A 24,405-nucleotide genomic window follows, 5' to 3' on the forward strand; every position below is an offset into this window, starting at 1 on the left:
CTGAACTATGTAGTAAACTAAAAGATTCAGGGAGTGCTTGGGCTGTCTCTACGTCCGCGCAGATTTTAGCCACAGCCCAGTACTATGAAAATAGGCGCAAAGACGAGCTAGATAAGGCAGACAAAAAGACGAAAGATTTAAAAACTAAAGTTCTTCTCCAGCAGGCCTATCTGCCTCGTGTGGCTAGTCAGCCCAATTATCAGCAACAACAGCAGTATTCGAGAAACACGCAAGGAAACGAGTTTTCCCATCAAGGTCTTCCGTATGGCCCGAATCAATGTGCGTATTGCAAGGAAGAGGGTCACTTCAAAAGTAATTGTCCGGCTCTTGCGCGACGGTTAAACGGCGTTTCGGGGGTAAGGGGAAGAGGTGTTCAACATGCCCCTAGAGGTAGGGGTCGTGGAAATTTCTCCCAGAACACAGTTTCTTTTCCGCTTCAGAATTCCATGAACAGCTTTGACCAACAGAATAATGCATTGTCTAGGTCAGCTCAGTACTATGCTGACGACTATTACACCGAACACGATACTGAGGGTAACGATTGCTAGGACAGCCATGGACAAAGAGAGGGAGTCGTTTCAGTTCCAGTAGATCAGAATGGACCTTATGTCGAGGTAATTGCCTCAGGAGTGTCAGAGCCATTTCTGCTGGATACTGGTGCTACAAAAAGTTCTATTATGCACTCGAAACTTCCTGGCGCACCTTTGTCTGGCGAAATGAATGTCTCAGTAGGTTTCTCTGGCGCCCCTGTTAGAAACCCGATCTCTAGTCCTATATCACTTTCTGTTGGCCCATGCGAATTAGAAGCACCCCTCATTTTGACAACAGGTTGCGGTGAAAATTTGTTAGGTTTGGATTTACTAAAGAGGTTGTATGCGACTTTATACTGTTCCCCCTTGGGAGTACAACTTACTTTAGGTAAGAAAGTCATTTCTCCAATGTATTTGTCAAAGGAAAATATTCCAACTGAATTGTCATCACTCCCTGATATACTTTGGGCTAATGGTTCTAATGATGTCGGTCGTTTGGAGATAGCACCGTATGTCATAACTTTGAAAGCCAACGTTAGGTTGCCACGTATTCCCCAATACAAAATATCTAGCGAATGCGAAAAGGCGTTGTTGACGATCATTTATGATCTGATCGATAAAGATGTTATCGAGGAAACAACAGGAAATGTTTGTAACAGTCCAGTTTTGCCCGTCTTAAAACGCACTGATCCTTCACAACCGCCTGTATACAGGTTCGTGATTGACCTCAGAGAAGTGAATAAGGTAGTTATCCCACAGTTTCCAGTTGTCCCCGACATTACTGCATTATTGACCATGGTTCCAGCTTCAGCAGCTTGGTTCTCGGTGATTGACCTGAAGAACGCTTACTTCAGCATCCCGATTGCTGAGGAGAGTAGGGATATTTTTGGATTCAATTTAGGAGGACGAAGCTTCCGCTTCAAGTGCGCTCCTCAAGGCTACTGCGAAAGCCCATCAATATTCAGCCAGGCCCTGAAAACACAACTGGACACTATTGTTCTGCCAGATGGGTCAACTCTGATTCAGTATGTAGACGATCTGCTGATCGCTGAAGACACTGAAGAAATTTGCAAACATGCCACATTGTCATTATTGCGTCACTTATGTGACATGAAGCACAAAGTCTCTCTTTCCAAGCTACAATTTTGCCGACAAGAAGTAACCTACTTAGGTCACATCTTGTCGAAGGAGGGAAGGAGACTGACACCAGAAAGAATACAGGCAATTGCAGATCTGAGTGCCCCAAGGACACAGAGAGAGGTTCGAGCCTTCTTGGGCATTACATCGTACTGTAGACAATGGATACCGAATTTCTCACTACTAGCTAAACCCTTGCTGGCACTACTCTGCAAAGACACACCCAATCCTATGCCCTGGTCTGAAGATTGTCAGACGAGTTTCCACGAGTTGCGTGATGCATTGTGTTCGGCTCCTGTGTTGGGAAACCCCAACTACAGTAAGCCTTTCACATTATACGTCCATGAGAAGGAAGGTTGTGCATTATCAGTCCTAACACAACACTTTGGGGACAAACAGCGCCCATGCGCGTATTTTTCGGCAACTCTAGACCCTGTGGCTAAAGCCCTACCAAGTTGTCTGAGGGCTACCGCCGCAGCAGCTGTCTGCATTCGACAGTCTGCTGGATTAGTCATGAATAATACTCTGATCGTTATGGTTCCGCATGCAGTAGACATTTTGCTAAACAGGACAAAGATACAACATCTTACTAGCGCTCGACTATCCAGTTACGAACTTACACTGTTAGCAAGTCACATCCACATAAAGAGGTGTGATACACTCAACCCCGCTACGCTACTACCCATCCCGACAGAAACAGACGAGATTGATAAACATGACTGCTGCTTTAGGACAGAAGAAGAGACAAAAGGGAGAGTAGACTTACAGGACACTCCCCTTCCCGAATGCAATGATACTTTATGGGTTGATGGTTCATGTTTCAAATTGCCGAATGGTGATACGACTACAGCATATGCCGTAACGACATTACACACTATTATAGAGACCGCGCGTATTTCCCACAATTCTGCACAAGCTGCAGAGCTGATTGCGCTTACTAGAGCATGTGTGTTGGCGAAAGGAAAGCGAGTGAATGTGTACACTGACAGCCAATACGCCTTTGGTGTGGCTCACAGTTTTGGGAGATTGTGGCGTGAACGTGGGTTCCTTACGTCACATGGTGCAAAGATACAACATGGTCAGCTAGTTAATAAACTCCTTGAGTCACTGACCTTGCCACTACAAGTTGCCATCATGAAATGCAGTGCACACAAAAAGATTCAGGATGATGTTGGTCGCGGGAATGCATTTGCAGACGAGGTTGCGAAAGAGACTGCAAGGAACACGATGAGTCGGATGTATGTTGTAGGTCCCGCTAGATGGATTACTGATGTGGGAATGTGTGAGGACACCATTGAAAGCGTGAAATCTATACAAGCCGAGGCGACTGAGAAAGAGGTGAATGAATGGAGAGAAAGTACAGGTAGATTAGATACGAATGGTTGTTGGGTCGAATTGTCGGAACACCAGCGATGGCTATTATCTAACGCATATGTACTTGCAGTAGTAACAATGGCTCATGGAATTGCACACATCAGTTCGAGAGGAATATGTAAACTATTGGCCCCAGTATGGCAGAATAGTAATATCCCAAAATATGCAGAGAATGTGGTCAGAAACTGTATGGTATGTTTAAAGTACAATCCCGGTAGGGGAACCCCAACTCCAGCTGGTCATTTTGCGCCTCCAACGTATCCGTTCGAGGTTTTGCAGCTCGATTTCATCCACATGGAGAGGTGCAACAATCTGAAATATGTGCTCGTTGTTGTTTGCGCCTTTTCAAGGTGGGTGGAAGCGTACCCCCTTAAGGACAATACCGCCTTGTCAACTGCCAAAGCCCTTGTCAAAGAGTTCTTCCCGAGGTTTGGTATGCCTAGAATTGTCTGGAGTGATAATGGAAGTGAATTTGTAGGACGCGTGATGAAGAGAGTGTGTGAGTGTCTAGGCATATACCAGAAGTTCCACGCTGCAAATCACCCCCAACCAGCTGGATTAGTAGAGTGCTACAATGGCACATTAAAGCTGAAATTAGCCAAGATCCAAGCCAGTACAGGTCTTAAATGGCCTGACGCCCTGCCTCTAGCACTCCTGTCGACCAGAATGACTGTCCATTCCAGATTAGGATTTAGCCCCCACGAGATAGTGTTTGGCCGCCCAGCCAACGTCTGGGGCATGCCAAGACCAAAGAAACTCAGTGAAATAGAACACCCCGTACTGCTTGACTACTTGTGCGAATTGACAACTAAATTGCGTGTTTTACACCAACAGGTTCACAGTTCCTCTCCGCCAGCCTCTGACGATCCAGGTCACACCATCGTACCCGGCACGTGGGTTTTGGTGCGGAACTTCCAGCGCACCAACAACGAACAACCGAGGTGGACCGGACCGCACCTGGTACTTCTTTCCACGAGATCAGCCGTTCGGGTGGAAGGCAAAAAGAACTGGGTACATGGGACCCATTGTAAACGGGTCCCTCTGCCCCTTCCATACGACCGGTGGGTCAATGAAGGACTTGCCGACTCAGAGACAGAATCCGTACCTCGCTTCATCCCTTTCAGCGATGCACGTTTGAAAGAGACTGGTTCCGAAAAGGAGAGTGATCATATTTTGCAAGGACTTGTGCCACCGTCTATGCAGTTGGACACTACCGAACCTGAGACATTGTTTGAAGACCACACCGTACCTGGGAAACGACGGTACAACCTAAGATCTAGCCCAAGAGACTAATAAAAAAAAAAGCAAACTAATGTGATTACTTTTCCCCTAAGAACTATTTTTGATTTTTCAGCTCTCTCACTCTCAGGAAACTTGCTCATTTTTGATTTTCGAACCGCCATCCGGTTCCGCTGCTAGGGTCGCGGTTGAAGTCTGGGGAGTGCAACTGGGGAAGTTTTAGGTCAACGGTTCTGGTTGGTCCGAGGGAGTTACCCTGGACTGAACGGAGCGCACTCCCTGGCAGAATCAACCTACCACCGCGGGCAGCAAGTAGAGGATGGAGTTTCCAAGGGTAGAGAGACCTGCCAAACTTACGAACTTTGAAAAACAATTGTGTACAATACTGTCCAGAAGAAGATTTTTAATAATATGTGTTTTAATGCTGTGTAGCATAGTGATGTTCTTGACTGGTTATGCCCTATTCGTATTTCAAGTTTCCTTGTTCTCGAATGACACTCGACCAACGCCTCCTCCCACTCTCTCCCCGCACTCCTTTCACCCTCTACCCGAACACGAGTCTGCCAGAAGACTCGAATTCGTAAACAACTCATTCATTCAACTCCTACACCAACACCAATCCATAATGAACACATCAAACTGTTGGATATGCGGACTCATGCCACACTCGACTAATAAGGGTATCCCATACTTCGTCCTGCCATTCAGTTATCATGGTTCTCTGTGGGCTTTCCAGACCACGTTCTTATTCGCCTTAGATACCCGACCCGTTCCACTGAGAGCGATTCCAGTAACAAGGCACTAATAGCAGGGATAAGAAATATGAGTAGGGATATCGACACCTATCTAACGATTCCCAAAGATGAACTCACTCCGTACGCCCGTTGGAACGTAACTAAATATGGGGTTTACCTGAGTAAGAGCCAGACAGCGAAGAAATCCCGCCCAGTTTGGATAGTACCCCACCGAGGTCACTAATGTTTACAAGGTATCGGTAGGGATCCCAAAGCACAATTAGGAAAGAGCATATGCATGGAAACATATGTGTTCGCTTCCCGAACCTCCCCTATCCTCCTAGCAGCCAAAGGCACGTATTTCGTCTGCCACGACCAAGCCTACACATGGTTGCCCCCTGACTTCTCAGGTACATGTTTTATCTCATTTCTGCTGCCTCCCACCTACACGGCCAGAGCAGATTACCATCGGACAAGGACAGCTAGGGGTGTCGTGAGTAAAGACGACACCGCAAGTCAGGGATTCGCTGACTTTGCAAAGGGTTTTCTGCCATTTTGGGGGCCTATGGTGAACAGCAGGAATATTTGTCAATTAGCAAGGATAGTTGAATCCGCCGTGATTGAAACGGCCGGAGCCCTTGGCAATTTGACAACCGAGCTTCAGTCGGATCGACTTATGACCCTTCAGAACCGAGTTGCCCTAGATATCATACTCGCCGATCGTGGTGGTGTGTGTAGAGTGATCCAATCCAGTTGTTGCATTTTCATCCCTGATAACGCACCGACAGTGTACCAGGCCATCTCTAAACTACACGAAATATCTGGTTCCCTTCACGTGGAAAAAGGAGATTGGTCCTTGCTAGGGTGGTTCTGGGGCCTGATCACTGCCTGGGGATGGAAAACACTGATCTTCATTGGGATGATCTTAGCGCTTCTGTTTATGTTCTGCCTGTGTGTACAGTGCGCTCCTGCACTCTGTGGCCTCTGTGCTACTTCATGTGTACGGAAGCCTGTGTTAAAGGACGGACTGAGCAACAGAATGATGCTACAGCATCATCTCCACGAATTCCTTCATACAGATTTAGACTCAGATTAACATGAGTTATTGCCTTACATAAGGGCAAAAGGAGGGTCTGTGGTTCTGAAAATCTGGACCCTGTTGTTTTCCCGATATCGAGGTCCAATACCCGTGTCACAAAATATCAACGTACCATGACGAATTTGGTGTCGATGAACCGATAATGCTTAGGACATCATTCCTATGCATTTGCATCATAATTGAAGATTGCTAACACCCCTAAATCGTAGTTTCCGTCCCGACCCTTTAGACTCCATTTTGTAAACGACATCCATCTTACGTCTTGCCCTCATGATAAGTCAATTAAAGGTCGAGCTTGATCTAAAAGGACACGTCCACCTTCCCTGACTTCCCCCTGACCTGTCCCAACTGACTCCATTGCCTTTAGCCAAACCTGTTTGGGCAGCTCCTCGCCCAGTGGCCCAAAACGATAACATCAATGCATAACATTCCACAACCTATTCACTACATACAGACCATGCTTTCTACAAACATGCACCTGTCCACGTTCCCTGTTTTATGGCCAGTTTTATGACTAGGAGATGCCTTTCTTTATTGGTGTTTCATCGATATCTGATGGGAGTTCCGGGCCTAACCGGGTAATCTATCACGAACTGGACATCTAAAATGTGGGCTTGCTTACATGACTTCGCTCTTTGTATTATTGTAGAAATATGTGTATAGCCATATCATAAACTCAAGAATTCTTGCTCGCAGCCATTATTTCTGTATATAAGGCTGGTTCTGTAAAAACGAACAGTCTCCTGAGAACACACGATCCGCGTTTGTCGTGCTTCTAGGACACATGTTACTTGGTAGCTGCCAATAAAACTTGATCTCTGACTGTGACTAGAAGACTCCGTGTTTCTGTGGTCCGGAACAAGGGAGAACTCAGAGGTCTTCGGGTGTTATCCCCTGGCACCAACGGGTTCCCAAAAACCCGTTACCTCAGTTCTTAAGTGCCATAACATCTGCTCTATTCCATGGCGTATAAACCCAATTATACACAAAATAGCCCTATGAATCTTTAGACGTCTTATCATCATCCGTACCGTCCCCTTTGGGAGGGACATACAAAGGTGCGGCTTCCCGCATAGGCAAAACATTAATCGCAACACTCTTATCTGATTCTTAGATAGGGCACACTCGAGAAGTTTCCGTCGATTCAGATGCTGGTGGATTCGATGCCTTTTTCACCGCTCGCAATCGTGTCGCCTCATCCAGTAACCAAATCAACCGTCGGAAAAATTCCTCTGCATCTGAAAGAGCAAAAACACCTTTACGAAAATTCTCACGGCCAACTGATATATCCTTAGGTTCAAACTCAGGAGATTGTTTTCTAAACCGCTCAACAACTTCGCCTGCAAAATGATCTAAAAAATACAATCGTTCCTTGTCGGACCACTTACTCATAAAATCATCAACCTCTGAAACAGTTATAGAATTTACATTAAGTTTACGGGCAACCGAACGCAATTCCATCATACGCTCAGCATGTAACCTGGTACGTTGTTTGTCCTGATTATCCTCGTCCGATTCCATATCCGGAGCCGTAGGCTGAACATACGGAGGCGGGCAACGATCTAACAATGAAAAATCATCTAATTCATTAGTAAGGACAGGATAGAGAGGTCGCCGAAGAGGAAACTGACCATTAACTTGTAAATTACGCTCTCGACTCTCTTTTTCTTTCTGTTCCTGCAATTCCTTCTCCTGCAGCTGCAAAGCTTTATCCCGAGCAGCCTTGCGCTGCTCTTTGTCCGCCAAGGCTTCTTCACGCTTCATTCGTTCACGCACCGCTTTCTCCCACATACGCACACAATCAAACATGTCCTGTCTAGACCTGCGCTGGAACAAACACTGCTCCACGTACTGAACTTTTCGCAAATCGAATGACCCATGTAGTGGCCACTGCAATTCACGATCAGATTTTGTATATTTGTGCCATAACGTGCTATACATTATGGGAGGAAGGCCAAATTTAATGTACATTTCAGGGTTAGGAGTCCCCTCTGGGGGAGCCGGCTGAGATTCATTTAATCGATAACTGGTACCATTTCCAAAACAGCACATTCCTCGGAGTGTGCTGAGAACAGGCATGTTCAAAATATCACAGAAACGTGATATTACAACAAATGGCACTTAAAAGGTACTTATTCACGATGTGCCGTTCAAACAAATTCAAAATCTGAGAAATATCCCTACATGCCTGCCTATGTGAGGTGCACTCCACATATAATTCAAATCATAGGTCCAAACGTTAGCTAACTCATACAAATTCAAATTCAAATTCAAATTCGAAAAGCCACAGTAAGTGTCAGTAGACTACCTTACCAAACATAAGCTTACCAAATATCTTCAAAAGTGTCCAGATTTCCAACTGCCAAGTTCTGTAGCCGAATCAGCCAAAACGGGCACTACACGACAAACCAACCGATCAGGATCTCAGTCGAAGACCGGCGCCACCTGGAAGGTCAGATCAGAAGGAAGGGGAAAACACCGTGGGTGCCGAGACTCGGGTCACTCAGTGGCAGCGTACGCGTCCATAGCGAGTTTCCGATCCTTCGTCGTGACCTCTCCTTCGGGCATCCGAGTCGCCGATGAGTCCCTTCGTGGTCGCCAATTGAGGTATCGGGTTCTGTCAGGCCTACATACTCTGCAAAAACACTCAAACACCATAGACGGAAATTGGCACGGAAACTGAAAATGCAAAGAGACAAGTTTATTAGGACCCCATGGGGTGGTGGTACACTCCTACAGCACCCTTAGGTAATGCAAGAAGTATCACACCGAACATCGGTGCGCGACCTCTTTTATACAGTTTAAAGGTAATAAAAAGATAGGCGGTACACATTTGAACAGTTTTAGGTACATATAAGGACATTTTTGGCGCAAAGCCAGCATGTGGGAGGAGCTTAATACCACTGGTCAGTTAGGGGAACATTCCTAAAGAGTGACCACTCTCTTAGTCCGGAGATCGTGTGTGCGCATGCGTGAAACTGACCATCGCTAAAAATAGCCTGTTGCTGGGCAAAGTGAAGGTTCATTGGCATGAAGGAAGGACAAAAGGACACTCTACCACGAGGCCGCATGTTCGTACAAAATGGAAGCCACAAAATACAAAATGGCCCCCGTACTTAAGTCAAGTTAATAAAAAGGTCGTGTAGCTGAGCTAAACGCTAACTCAGGTGCTGCCAAATTACGACAATGTTAGTATGTACTGGAATTCAGCCATATCTGTCGTACGTCACATGCCCCTTTGATTGAATGCTATTGACACGCTACCGATTAGGTATTGTGCATAGAATTATTACATTCCCAGTGACAAATGATTGGTCACGTACTCTAGCACTATGCCCGTGCGATAGTAGTTCGACACAATCGACACTGCATGCAACTTTATTTTGCGGATTTTATATGATGCCAAAGAGGTTGTTTTTATTACCGATCTTAAAACAGTACGGTTTAAGACAATGCAGAGCCGCATTTTTAAAGATGCAATGTAAGGAAGATGAATTGACGATGGGATGTATAGTGAATTTTTTAAAATGTATGATCAGATTAAGAAAGACAATTAGGCTGTAAAGTAAAACGCACTCTCCTATTTACTGTCTATGAAATGTATTTTTATCTGTACTTTTATGTCTTTCATTAGAAACACAAATTTAGTGATTTTTGATTTGATTTGATCTAGTGATCAGATTAACCAATTTAGCTGTCAAAAGATAACACTGTACTCTTCCCTCGGATTATTTAACCTTGCTTTTTTTTTAACTTTTATATTTTTAAAGAAGAACGTGTAGGCAAGAAAAAAACTCCTGAAGGCTGTCGATTTAAGATCATATTTTGTTCCATCTGAATAATAGCCCATTGAAATTATGTTATTCGAACTCTAGCAACGCCCTCATCAGATTCCATGTTGACTTCGCGAGCCCTGTGACCCACCGCAGCAAAGCGGGGGACTATAATAGAAGCGCGCTGCATTTTCACTTGGTTCACAGAATAGACGTACCATATATATATAAATGCGTCTGAGGCATGCACGTTTTCCATCACAGCACATAAAATCTGGCAACAGTTATACTTGTGTCCGTGATCCTGTTTGTGCTAGGAAGCACTTGGAAAGTGGAGTGGAGATATATATATATATATATATATATATATATATATATATATATATAAATAATTTTCACACACACACTCTCTACTCGGAAACTGCGCAGATTAACAGCTGCACGAACAGGTACGCATACCCGCAGCCACCTACAAATGCATACAGTCCACAGACGTGCCGTGCAGACCCCTCCACTCACAGAGACGTGCAGATTATTTTCCGAGACCTACCCTCTCTGCCCCACCCCTCTCTCTGACACACAGGTATCCTTCGCTGACACAAACGGAGGTTTCGTCTCTCGCTTTCTCTCTCCCACGCGTCCTCCCCTTTGCTTTGGCTCCTCGCTCGGTAACCGAACCCAGGGAGGGCCGGGCTGCTGGGCTGGCTCCGCCCGCTCTCAGGGGCCCTGTGGTAGGTAGGGCAGCCCAAGCCGACCTCCCAGAGTGGGAGAGCCCGACCCAGCCCATCTCCGGCAGGGCAGAGCGCAGTGCACTGTCCAGAGTCGGTACCTGCACACCGTCCGGAGCAGAGGCTGTCTGTCTGTCGACACCTGCCGCCCCAGGGATCACCTGCACCGGGGATTGTTCCTGAACTCTGCCGGTACCCGCTTCCCCTCGGAGCCTCGCCAGCCCCCCGCCCCCAGCACCGGCGCCGTCACCATGACCTCCCTCTTCAAGAAGCGGACCACGGGCAAGTACAGCCCCACCGTCCAGTCCAAGACGTGAGTACCCGTGTGTGCCTGGCGGGAGGGGAGGGGCCTGGAATCGTGTGACGTTCGGACCCCACGTACATAGGGGCTAGAAGCAGGAGCCGGCAGCAGCCCGGGCTCGGCGCGCTGCATCTTCGCATCCTTCCTAGTCTCCGTCTTTACTACGCCGGCCTCTTCTCTTTTACTTTCTTTTGTAAACACATTCGTAGAGGCTTTGTGTACTGCTGCTGACGCCTTGCACCCCAGGACTTGGCCTGTGATCGGGGTTTAAGGGCAGTCTCCAAAACTGTGATGATTGCCCGTGTGCTCTTCTTGTGACCATGGTCTGCTAACTCCAGCTGCCCGCACATTTCTTGCAGTTTAGGTTTTGGCACAGTTGTGGCGACAGTGTGCACACACACCTGATGGTCTCTGCACACAAGTGATGCCTGTGCGCTATTGTGGTGGGATTGCATACTTGTATTGAAAGTCTGTGTGTACTTGTGTCCCCGCACAAGTGGCGGTCGTGGGTATTTAGCTGTGCTCACTATTTAGTAGTTTGCACGGTCAGGGTTACGTGTAAACCAGGCAGGTATCAGCATGGGTGGAAACCTGTAACTAATACACAACTCGTTGGTCCTGATGTTATAGGCCTCTGAAGGATGAAAGGCGGAAACAGCCCGTGCTTTAGATGCCTTAACTCACCGAACCACATTGAAAGCCAAATTCTGAAACATACCTGTGCTCATGTCTCAAAGATCAGGGGGGGGGGGGAGGGTGGAGGAGACAGGAGGACCAGCCCCTCCTTGTTGACAATCTATCACTGCTCTCTGTTGGGTGCGGCCACCATTGTCCAAACGTGGGAGCGAGACTATAGAGTTTTTATGCACTAGGGCCACACCCACTTAAGGATAGGTTGCATAACATACATTCTTTAAAAATAAAATCTCAATATTTGCTGCACCCTCAGTGTTCACCCGTCGAAGCGCACAGCAGGGGCGTCAGGAACCCCACCCCACCCCAACAGAACAGCCGAGGCCGCCACTGAATCACTGAAACGTCAGTGGTTCTTTGCTGTCACCCTCGGCCTGCAGCCGACAGCGCACACGTAACACCGCGTGAGAGTAAGGTGTGATAGAGGCTTACAAACATGTAAAAATGGGCAGAAACAAAACAAAAGGGGAAAAAATCAGAAGTGAGTAAGATAGACAATGATGAGGAAGACATTATGTACATGGAGAAGGGAGAAGGAAAGGTGTGTAGGAAAGGATGAAATCAAGGTCGGAAACAGTAAGCAAAGGAAGTAAAAGTAAAGGGAGGAAGGTACAGTGAAAGAAAGGCGGAAGAGTGAAAAAGATGTATGGAAGTGAGAAAAGGTGGGTGATGAGATGTATGGATAGACGGGTGATGGGATGTAAGATTTATGGGCGAATGGATGGGTGAAAGGATGGATAGTAATACAGAACGTTGGAGCAGCCCCTTCTAAGGACAGTCCATCCTGCTTGCTTCATTTGCTTATTGCTTTTAGGGTCATGGTTCAAATTGGGAGTTTTTTTGATTTCCTGTCCACTGCCATGGCGTACAGCCAAAGCGATACAAAAGGGGATAATGGACGGAGCGTTTGAGCAAATCAAACACTCACCCCCAGTCAACTGATCTGGGTTTAATCTATCACCATTCTTTAGCCCACTCAGCCACCCCAGTTCAGACATGGCCATATGCAAATCAGTCTGACCCTGTGCCTCATGGGAACAGTCCAGCCCGAACTGCCAAGCCATGTCTTCCCTGGACCGGAAACAAGCATCCTGGGACCAGTTTCGGATTCATAATCCTCATCAGCCAGGCTATCTTGAATCCAGTGGCCAAGTGAGCAAGGGACTCACGTCTGAGCATACCCTGCCACACTTAGGGCGAACAAAGCAGATCTTTTGACTGGGTGTGAGTGTTTGATTGGTTCAGATGCACTGTCCATCACCACCCCCTTTTGTACCGCTTTGGTCACCACAAGTGTGGCAGGGTATGCTCAGACGTGAGTCCCTTGCTCACTTTGCCACTGGATTCAAGCAAGCCGGGCTGAAGACGGCTGTAATGCCAGAAACCGGTCCTCAGAAGCTTGTTTCCGGTCCAGGGAAGACATGGCTTGGCAGTTCGGGCTGGACTGTTCCCATGAGGCACAGGGTCAGACTGATTTGCATATAGCCATGTCTGAACTGGGGTGGCAGAGTGGGCTAAAGAACGGTGATGGATCAAACCCAGATCTTTTGACTGGGTGTGAGTGTTTGATTGGTTCAGATGCCCCGTCCATCACCACCCCCTTTTGTGTGGCGTACAGCCAGGCAGACCGGATCTTTATGCAACAGAGATGTATGACAAGGTCGTCATTCTAGTGCTCGGTGGCGCTCATGGGCTCAGCATACCTACCCCATAGCCACCGACTTACCTTTGCCCCCTTCAGTCAGACTCCAGCCCGCATTTACACCAGAACCAAAGATTCCGCAGGTGATTAAATCCGCATCACAACAGTGTGTGCGCGAGAGGGAATGCCTCTCATACCGCTCTATATGCATAGGTAGGCAGAGTGAGAGATGCTATACCAGCGAAAATGAAGACACACCAATAAAACCTGTTATTTGGAGTAAGTGCAGTAATGCATGCAGATCCCGTGGATGGAGTCATTTGTAACTACAGTGTTAGGGGATACTCCATATTAGTACCTTAGTAGGGGAGTCGGGTGTGGGTCCTCTGGGCCCAGGTGCTCGTAGTCTCAGCTGCTGACGCTCTGGGCCCATGCTATACGATTATGCTCTCTTGCTGCTGGAGTGCCTGGCAGAGCCGCATCTATGCACAGAGCCTGTAGTATGCCGCCTCTTATCACTGTTGGGGAGTGGAGAGGCTTCATATGGAAGGAGTTATGCCCCCTGCCCTTTCTCAACGCTGGTATTAAGTGGCATTGTGCACTCTATGCATCTGCTTAGGTACTGCATATCACTGAAAACAAACAGTGTCATACTGAGCAATGGCCCTGCCTCACATGCACACATCTGCTCCGATTCCACCGCCACTTTCGGCAGCGCCCACAACGCGCTCCACGGAGCCGTGAGGGCACAGGTCTGCCCACCTCGATGCCGTTGTGTTTTGATTGAACTGAAGTTGAAAGAGTAGAAGAAAACGGACAGATTTTCCCACATTGAAGTACATAAACTGGGTATCCCGGTTTAAGAACCACAAACTAGCCCAAAATGATACAATTTGGCTCAGGTTTTGACATTTGGACTTCTTAAAGGCTAAAAAAAAAGCGTATCCTTGGCACAAAAAGATCGCCCTGTGAGATCCTTTTTTTGTGTAATGCATCGAGGTCCCACAATGCCCCTTTCTCCTCAGAAATGCCTCTTCTATCCCCACTTAAAAGAAAGAAAAAAAAGAAATGTGTTCTTTGGTTAAAACACCTTGTCCTCACGCTCTGGCATGTTTCTATCTGGCATGTTTCTATCTGTATCTGCCTTCCTCCTCCTTAGCTCTCTTCCCTGCCTCCTCAGTCGAGGCGCTTTGTGTGACAGAGGAAGGCTCTCTTGCCCAAGCCCTGACCCCACGCTCTGCCTCTTGCCTCTAAACAGGCCGCTGTTCTCGACGACACCAAACGTCTCCTTGAACATGCACTCACGTTACTGAATGGAAACCGCCTATTGTTCACGGTTGAGACTGTTTGTCATTCATTCAATGCCCATTTCACTGATTGAAACATAATATTCCAAATGTCTAATTTACCAGCTCCCTCTATCAACCCCGGAGATACTCGTGCTTCACTCTATAGTTGTATTGATTAAGTACAATTTCCACTATTTTTGTTTTAAGATGTATTGTCATCAACTTTATAAACGAGCATCTCGCCACTTATTTTCTTTACATATCTACATTTTATACGAACCCATTGTATAAGCCATGTTCATACCCCTATAAACTCGCTCTATCTGGTGTCCTCTTAACTTGTACATGATAAACTGCTGTACGCAAGGTTGGATGTACAGAATGTACGGTAGTGACTGTTGTCCTTGTGTTACTGAACTGGGGTGGCGGAGTGAGCTAAAGAACGGTGATGGATTAAACCCAGATCAGTTGACTGGGGCTGAGTGTTTGTATTGTCAACGCTCCGTCCATCACCACCTTTGGTTTTACTTTGTTCGCCCTAAGTTGGCAGGGTATGCTCAGACGTGAGTCCCTTGCTCACTTTGCCACTGGAGTCAAGCAAGCCGGGCTGAAGACGGCTGGAATGCCAGAAACCGTTCCTGGGAAGCTTGATTCCGGTCCAGGAAAGACATGGCTTGGCAGTTCGGGCTGGACTGTTCCCATGAGGCACAGGGTCAGACTGATTTGCATATGGTCATGTCTGAACTGGGGTGGCGGAGTGAGCTAAAGAACGGTGATGGATTAAACCCAGATCAGTTGACCTGGGATGAGTGTTTGTATTGTCAACGCTCCGTCCATCACCACCTTTGGTTTTTCTTCGTCCTTGTGTTACTAACCACAGTGTCCAGCTTTGTGCCATCAGAGTTTCTAATATGTTTGAAAAGTTGTCTGCACGTTTAGTCCTATTTTGCAGAGTCGTAGCCAGGGACTGTGTAGTCACGGTTGACTCCACTTGTACAAAGAATGAGGCATTGGTTGTTTTACTAATACATTTTGCCAAATGTGTTGATTTTTCTGAAAACTTTGTCCTCATTTGATGCTCCGAATAAAGATAGGTGAAACAAATGTGTTGTCCTCCTAAGGCCCACATGTGGAGTTTGGAAAGCGTTGTGCAGAAACCTATCCATCCCTCACTGCCATACTCTGCTGAGGGCGCATATGCATAGGAGCCCCCGTCTGGCAGCTCCTGGTATTACATGTCGGCAAAGCTAAGGTGTGCAAAAACATCGAAGAGACTATTGCCAGCCCTTGGTTATTATAGGAAGTTTTTTTTTCTCAAGGCATGACATACAAAGAAGACAGGGTAGCTGCACTGAGTTCCTGCTCAGAGCAGAGGGCCGCGCCTCTCTGAGGGAACGATGGGGTGGGGGGGAGGGTTCAAGTGCAGAGCTAAGGGCCGAAGAGGGATACCTGTCAGGTGATAGATTATTGCAGCATGTGGAGTGAGGGTGGGCACACTAATGGGTATCAAAGTATGTGCAATTAGAGGGTCTGTACAGCATGAGTGGGTTCATAAAGGATGAACTAATGCTACATTGTGAGTAGTACACAGACAACGGTATATGTACAGGGTGAAGCAGTGTGTACACGGTGAGAAGGTGTGTAAGTCCCTGCATACCCTCCAGGGTGATTAGCAGCGCTTTATGAATCCTGATTGATTGATTGATTGATAAAGGATTATTCAATACTGCATTGTGGGAAGTACACAGAGTAGGGTATATGTACAGGGTGAAGCAGTGTGTACACGGTGAGACGGTGTGTAAGCGCCTGCATACCCTACAGGGGGATTAGCAGCGCTTTATAAATCCTGATTGATTGATTGATAAAGGATTATTCAATACTGCATTGTGGGAAGTACACAGACTACGGTATATGTACAGGGTGAAGCAGTGTGTACACGGTGAGACAGTGTGTAAGCGCCTGCATACCCTACAGGGTGATTATCAGCGCTTTATGAATCATGATTGATTGATTGATTGATTGATAAAGGATTATTCAATACTGCATTGTGGGAAGTACACAGAATAGGGAATATGTACAGGGCGAAGCAGTGTGTACACGGTGAGACGGTGTGTAAGCGCCTGCATACCCTACAGGGGGATTAGCAGCGCTTTATAAATCTTGATTGATTGATTGATAAAGGATTATTCAATACTGTATTGTGGGAAGTACGCAGACTACGGTATATGTACAGGGTGAAGCAGTGTGTACACGGTGAGACAGTGTGTAAGCGCCTGCATACCCTGCAGGGGGATTAGCAGCGCTTTATAAATCCTGATTGATTAAGGATTATTCAATACTGTATTGTGGGAGGGACACAGAGTACGGAATATGTACAGGGTGAAGCAGTGTGTACACGGTAAGACGGTGTGTAAGCGCCTGCATACCCTACAGGGTGATTAGCAGCGCTTTATAAATCCTGATTGGTTGATTGATAAAGGATTATTCAATACTGCATTGTGGGAAGTACACAGACTACGGTATATGTACAGGGTGAAGCAGTGTGTACATGGTGAGATGGTGTGTAAGCGCCTGCATACCCTACAGGGTGATTAGGAGCGCTTTATAAATCCTGATTGATAGATACAGAATTATTCAATACTGCATTGTGGGAAGTACACAGACTACGGTATATGCACAGGGTGAAGTAGTGTGTACACGGTGAGACGGTGTGTAAGCGCCTGCATACCCTACATGGGGATTAGCAGCGCTTTATAAATCCTGATTGATTTATTGATAAAGGATTATTCAATACTGCATTGTGGGAAGTACACAGACTACGGCATATGTACAGGGCGAAGCAGTGTGTACACGGTGAGAAGGTGTGTAAGCGCCTGCATACCCTCCAGGGTGATTAGCAGCGCTTTATGAATCCTGGTTGATTGATAGATAAATAATTATTCAATACTGCATTGTGGGAAGTACGCAGACTACGGTATATGTACAGGGCGAAGCAGTGTGTACACGGTGAGACGGTGTGTAAGCGCCTGCAGACCCTACAAGATGATTAGCAGCGCTTTATAAATCCTGATTGATTGATTGATTGATAGATAAATAATTATTCCTTACTGCATTGTGGGAAGTACACAGAGTACGGTATATGTAGAGGGTGAAGCAGTGTGTACACGGTGAGACGGTGTGTAAGCGCCTGCATACCCTACATGGTGATTAGCAGCGCTTTATAAATCCTGATTGATTGATTAAGGATTATTAAATACTGCATTGTGGGAAGTACACAGAGTGCGGTATATGTACAGGGTGAAGCAGTGTGTACACGGTGAGAAGGTATGGAAGCGCCTGCATACCCTACAGGGTGATTAGCAGCGCTTTATATATCCTTATTGATTGATTCATAAAGGATTATTCAATACTGCATTGTGGGAAGTACACAGAGTACGGTATATGTACAGGGTGAAGCAGTGTGTACACGGTGGGACGGTGTGTAAGCGCCTGCATACCCTACAGGGTGATTAGCAGCGCTTTATGAATCCTGATTGATTGATTGATAAAGGATTATTCAATACTGCATTGTGGGAAGTACACAGACTACGGTATATGTACAGGGTGAAGCAGTGTGTACACGGTGAGACGGTGTGTAAGCGCCTGCATACCCTACAGGGTGATTATCAGCGCTTTATGAATCATGATTGATTGATTGATTGATTGATTGATAAAGGATTATTCAATACTGCATTGTGGGAAGTACACAGAATAGGGAATATGTACAGGGCGAAGCAGTGTGTACACGGTGAGACGGTGTGTAAGCGCCTGCATACCCTACAGGGTGATTAGGAGCGCTTTATAAATCCTGATTGATTGATAGATAAAGAATTATTCAATACTGCATTGTGGGAAGTACACAGACTACGGTATATGCACAGGGTGAAGTAGTGTGTACACAGTGAGACAGTGTGTAAGCGCCTGCATACCCTACAGGGTGATTAGCAGCGCTTTATAAAACCTGATTGATTGATTGATTAAGGATTATTCAATACTGCATTGTGGAAAGTACACAGACTACGGTATATGTACAGGGTGAAGCAGTGTGTACACGGTGAGACGGTGTGTAAGCGCCTGCATACCCTACATGGGGATTAGCAGCGCTTTATAAATCCTGATTGATTTATTGATAGATAAAGGATTATTCAATACTGCATTGTGGGAAGTACACAGACTACGGCATATGTACAGGGCGAAGCAGTGTGTACACGGTGAGAAGGTGTGTAAGCGCCTGCATACCCTCCAGGGTGATTAGCAGCGCTTTATGAATCCTGGTTGATTGATAGATAAATAATTATTCAATACTGCATTGTGGGAAGTACGCAGACTACGGTATATGTACAGGGCGAAGCAGTGTGTACACGGTGAGACGGTGTGTAAGCACCTGCAGACCCTACAGGGTGATTAGCAGCGCTTTATAAATCCTGAGTGATTAATTCATAAAGGATTATTCAATACTGCATTGTGGGAAGTACACAGAGTACGGTATATGTACAGGGTGAAGCAGTGTGTACACGGTGAGACGGTGTGTAAGCGCCTGCAGACCCTACAAGATGATTAGCAGCGCTTTATAAATCCTGATTGATTCATTCATAAAGGATTATTCAATACTGCATTGTGGGAAGTACACAGAGTACGGTATATGTACAGGGTGAAGCAGTGTGTACACGGTGAGACGGTGTGTAAGCGCCTGCATACCCTACAGGGTGATTAGCAGCGCTTTATAAATCCTGATTGATTGATTGATTGATAGATAAATAATTATTCCTTACTGCATTGTGGGAAGTACACAGAGTACGGTATATGTAGAGGGTGAAGCAGTGTGTACACGGTGAGACGGTGTGTAAGCGCCTGCATACCCTACATGGTGATTAGCAGCGCTTTATAAATCCTGATTGATTGATTAAGGATTATTAAATACTGCATTGTGGGAAGTACACAGAGTGCGTTATATGTACAGGGTGAAGCAGTGTGTACACGGTGAGAAGGTATGGAAGCGCCTGCCTACCCTACAGGGTGATTAGCAGCGCTTTATATATCCTTATTGATTGATTCATAAAGGATTATTCAATACTGCATTGTGGGAAGTACACAGAGTACGGTATATGTACAGGGTGAAGCAGTGTGTACACGGTGGGACAGTGTGTAAGCGCCTGCATACCCTACAGGGTGATTAGCAGCGCTTTATGAATCCTGATTGATTGATTGATAAAGGATTATTCAATACTGCATTGTGGGAAGTACACAGAGTGCGGTATATGTACAGGGTGAAGCAGTGTGTACACGGTGAGAAGGTATGGAAGCGCCTGCATACCCTACAGGGTGATTAGCAGCGCTTTATATATCCTTATTGATTGATTGATAAAGGATTATTCAATACTGCATTGTGGGAAGTACACAGAGTACGGTATATGTACAGGGTGAAGCAGTGTGTACACGGTGGGACGGTGTGTAAGCGCCTGCATACCCTACAGGGTGATTAGCAGCGCTTTATGAATCCTGATTGATTGATTGATAAATGATTATTCAATACTGCATTGTGGGAAGTACACGGAGTGCGGTATATGTACAGGGTGAAGCAGTGTGTACACGGTGAGAAGGTATGGAAGCGCCTGCATACCCTACAGGGTGATTAGCAGCGCTTTATATATCCTTATTGATTGATAAAGGATTATTCAATACTGCATTGTGGGAAGTACACAGAGTGCGGTATATGTACAGGGTGAAGCAGTGTATACACGGTGAGAAGGTATGGAAGCGCCTGCATACCCTACAGGGTGATTAGCAGCGCTTTATATATCCTTATTGATTGATAAAGGATTATTCAATACTGCATTGTGGGAAGTACACAGAGTACAGTATATGTACAGGGTGAAGCAGTGTGTACACGGTGGGACGGTGTGTAAGCGCCTGCATACTCTACAGGGGGATTAGCAGCGCTTCATAAATCCTGATTGATTGATTAAGGATTATTCAATACTGTATTGTGGGAAGTACACAGAGTACGGTATATGTACAGGGCGAAGCAGTGTGTACTCAGTGAGAAGGTGTGTAAGGTGCGGAAGCTGTGTTTCTGCCATTACAAGGTCAGGCTGCGAGCCTGGTTTTGAGGCAGGCGCTCTGATTCTCATGGGCAGTGTGAGGAGAACATGCGCATTCCTGTGAATATTTACCGGGTTACAAGGGGTATGCAGAGCTCCTCAAAACACGAGCAACGCCCTCCCTCATTCCCAGAGAAGTTCGGGGGAGAATGCCGGTCCCTGCATATCACCAGAGGAGATGACACGGGGCTAAGGAGTATTTCACTGGAAACCGACCGGGAATTACGTACTAAATGTATTCATTACGCACTTATGTTTTTTAATACTAGCATGACTTGCCATGCCAGGAAAGTGTGTTTTTGTCTTGTTTCGAATGTGCACGGCAAGGGGCACGTTCACTGTGAGGGTTATGTGAGAGTGGGGGCAGTGTGCACGATAGCGGGTGGTGTGTCCTGCACTGGAAGGAGCCCGCCAGCGCCGGGCTGTGACCTTGACTTTCTGGTGCTATATTAAGGGCCACTTTCCGTATTACAAAGATCCCTGCCGCTCGCCGGCTGCCACTATTCCTGGCTGACACCCAAACCTGTCTTTCTGAGAAAGCGGAAGAGGGGGCGGGCGTTGGGAGAAGCTGCAGGAAACAGGCTGACAGTAATTTAATTTGGATTTCTATATGGCAGTGTTACTCCATTGAAGCCCTCACAGTCGGTGTCTGATAAAAAAATTTACCTTAAAAACTAAAAAGAGTTACATCTGAAAGATAATATTTTAACACGCATTGGCAAAGCCAATAGGTCTCGCCTTTGGGACCTTATGTGTTTAGGCGGAATTTTTGGCTATGTCATAGAGCATTATGTTATGGCTGCTGTACATTATGTTAAAAAGTTATAATAAAAAGTGTTAAGCAAAATTGTTACCTTTATAGAAATGAAAATGACATTATATATAACTGAAAAACCTTATTAAAAAAAGGTTTAAATTAAAAAATGTTTATTTTTTTGTTGCATGTGTCGTGTAATTATGTGGCACTTAGTGGTATTATTTGTAGTGTATGTTGCATTGAATGCAGTGTATTTATGTAGCATATAATTATGTGGCACGGAGTGGTATTGTTTGCAGTGTATGTTGCATTGAGTGTAGTGTCATTATGTTGTATATCATTATGTGGCACTGAGTGGTATTGTGTGGAGTGTATGTTGCATTGAGTGCAGTCTAATTATGTAGCATTGATTTATGAGGCAGCGTGTGGTATTATGTGGTGTGTATTGATGTTGAATTGAGTAGGTGTCATTTTTTTTGCACATTTGGATTTTCTTTTCTTTTCTTGGCTATACCCAAATTCGCCCTGCACTGTGATTGTGTTCTCATGCCTCCACTCTGATTTACAAGCTTCCTACTAGGTTGCAACCTTTGTGTATTGTGAGAGTGCACCCTTGATCTTTTGAGCCTTGACAGTGACGTCTCCGGTACTATATAATCAATAATACGTCTCAATTACCATGCTGCCCCCTTCAGCCTCAACATCTTCCTTCTGAACTATTAAAATAGGCGCAAATACATTCACCTGCCGTGTGACAGTCCAGAAATAATCAATGCTGATATTTCAGATCTACTTCTTTTCCCAATGAAAATAAATGTAACTTCACTTATGACTGCAAACCAGGGGCGTAACACAGGCCCCCGCAGCCCACGCGGTGCGGGGGGCCCCTAGCTTTTCGTTACGCCAGTGCTGCAAACGCTGGTAAATTTAACGTTTGAAACTCACAGTTTACCTTGATATGCTTCTTTGACAAGAACAAGTGGAAGAGGTGGGGTGCAGTGGCCAGAGCGCCTGACTCCTGACCAGGGGGTTCACGGTTCCATCCCCAGCTCTGGCGGCAGGTCAGCTCAGCACCATGTTACTCTAGGCAATAGCTTGCTTGATCTTCCTGACGGCCCCCAGCACCTTGATGCCCTCGGGCAGTTGTTCGCGCTTTACAAATACTACATTTACATTTAACACTGTTCTAAACAAAGGAAATGAGCTAGATGTACGGCAGCCGCGGGCCGTGGAGGGAGTTACGGTGGGGCAGGGAGGCGGGGAGGGGGAGGGGCGGGGTGGAGGGTGCGAAAAACAGGCATATGGATCATTGCAGGTAAGTACCCAATTTAATTAATAAAACGAAATTCGTAGCGAGCACAGCATTGCTTTTTGCCATGCAGTGTGCGCTACGAATTTCGTTTTATTAATTAAATTGTGTACTTACCTGCAATGATCCATATGCCTGTTTTTCGCACCCTCCACCCCGCCCCTCCCCGCCTCCCTGCCCCACCGTAACTCCCTCCACGGCCCGCGGCTGATGTACGGTACATGTGAACTAGGCTTTCAATCTCTGAAATGACTAACTAGCCTTTCAGAGATAGCTCCCTTTCAACATGTGTACCCTTCTTCTTAAGATGCCTCACAGGACCTGGACACCACCACACCCACATGCTTCTAGTGTGGTAACCACAGAGGACTCTCCGCCTCAATATTACAAGTCCACAAATGCAAGCAATGTAGCGTGGGGTACTTTTGAGCGGTGGATCCCTGTGACGAGCAGGGTGGTAGGTGCTTGTGGTGGAGCATGGTGTTGTGATAGAGTGGGGGCGTGGGGCACTTGTGACCGAGCAGTGCGGGGGACGCTTGTGACGGAGCAGGATGGTGGGTGCTTGTGGTGGAGCTTGGTGTTGTGACAGCGCTTGTGATGGAGCAGGGCGGCTCTTGTGATGGAGCAGGGCAGGGTGGCGCTTGTGACGGAGCAGGGCTGGGGATGCCTGTTACGGTGCAGGGCAGGGGAATGCTTGTGATGGAGCAGGGTGGGGGGGCTCTTGTGACGGAGCAGGGTGGGAGGGATGCTTGTGATGGAGCAGGGCGGGAGGGACGCTTGTGACGGAGCAGGGCGGGAGGGACCCTTGTGATGGAGCAGGGAGGGAGGGGCGCTTGTGATGGAGCAGGGTGGTGGGTGCTTGTGGTGGAGTAGGGTGTTGTGATGTAGCGGGGTGGGGTGCTTGTGACGAAGCTGGGCGGGGGGCTTTGCATCTGCATGATTGTAAAATTAGGGACTTGAAGAAGGTGCAGCGGAAGCTGTTATGTAATTAACAAACTGTCTGTAGCTAGCCATGAGTTAGTGGAGAGGAGTTATCTCAGAGGGCAGAGACCTATGTCTATTTCAAAGCTGGGCGGCGTCTGATGGGAAATGTCTGCAAGTATATGGTGACAGACAGCGTTTCTGTTGTGGCTAATAAAGGACCACAATTCCCGTCGTATCCTGTGCACTGGTGTGCAGAAGTGACGTCCTAAGTCTGCTGCTGTGCCGCCCGGCACAGAGAAAGAAATCCTGAGTCATGGGGAAGTTAGGAATTGCCTTGGCTGAAAAAGTGCCAGTATGCCGGGTGTGGGCCAAAGCCATGTCAGCTCTGGGGTGCGTCTTTTAATGCAGGTCCATTGTCTGGAGTTAGTCTCAGACAGGTGACAGCTGGACGCTCATAGTTGCAGGGTCTTTCAGGGCAAGCGGAATAAGTCTGCATAGAGAAACACTGGTTCTGCTACCGCCGATTTCAAGAAACAGATTTTACTTTTGATTGTCTGAAAATATCACTTGAGATTTTCGTAACTACTACTGTATAGTGACATTAAAGTCTATCGCTTTCATCCATCCTCATTAAAGTAACACTCGTTTTGAAACAGCGTTGGGGTGCAGTACCTTAAACAACCCCCCCACAGAAAGAAAACAGGACCGGAAGTGGTGCGCACATGAGCACGCTTGT

At 46.6% G+C, this 24,405-nt stretch overlaps 1 protein-coding gene across 4 annotated transcripts in view; it reads left to right on the plus strand.

The window, feature by feature from the left end:
• Positions 1 to 24,405, plus strand: part of PPL (periplakin) — a 465,062-nt gene that overhangs the window by 183,983 nt on the left and 256,674 nt on the right. Inside the window, exon 1 of one of the 4 annotated variants that reach the window (XM_078662905.1) lies at positions 10,602 to 10,927. The exons of 2 other annotated variants lie outside the window; for them this stretch is intronic. In XM_078662905.1, the coding sequence (XP_078519031.1) occupies positions 10,866 to 10,927 (62 nt within the window). In that variant the 5' untranslated portion in view covers positions 10,602 to 10,865. Of the gene's footprint in view, positions 1 to 10,601; positions 10,928 to 24,405 lie in introns of those variants that run through there. One more of the 4 variants, XM_078662906.1, reaches the window with a different exon arrangement.

Source organism: Lissotriton helveticus, chromosome 10 (genome assembly GCF_964261635.1).
Source record: "Lissotriton helveticus chromosome 10, aLisHel1.1, whole genome shotgun sequence".
Taxonomy (NCBI): Eukaryota; Metazoa; Chordata; class Amphibia; order Caudata; family Salamandridae; genus Lissotriton; species Lissotriton helveticus.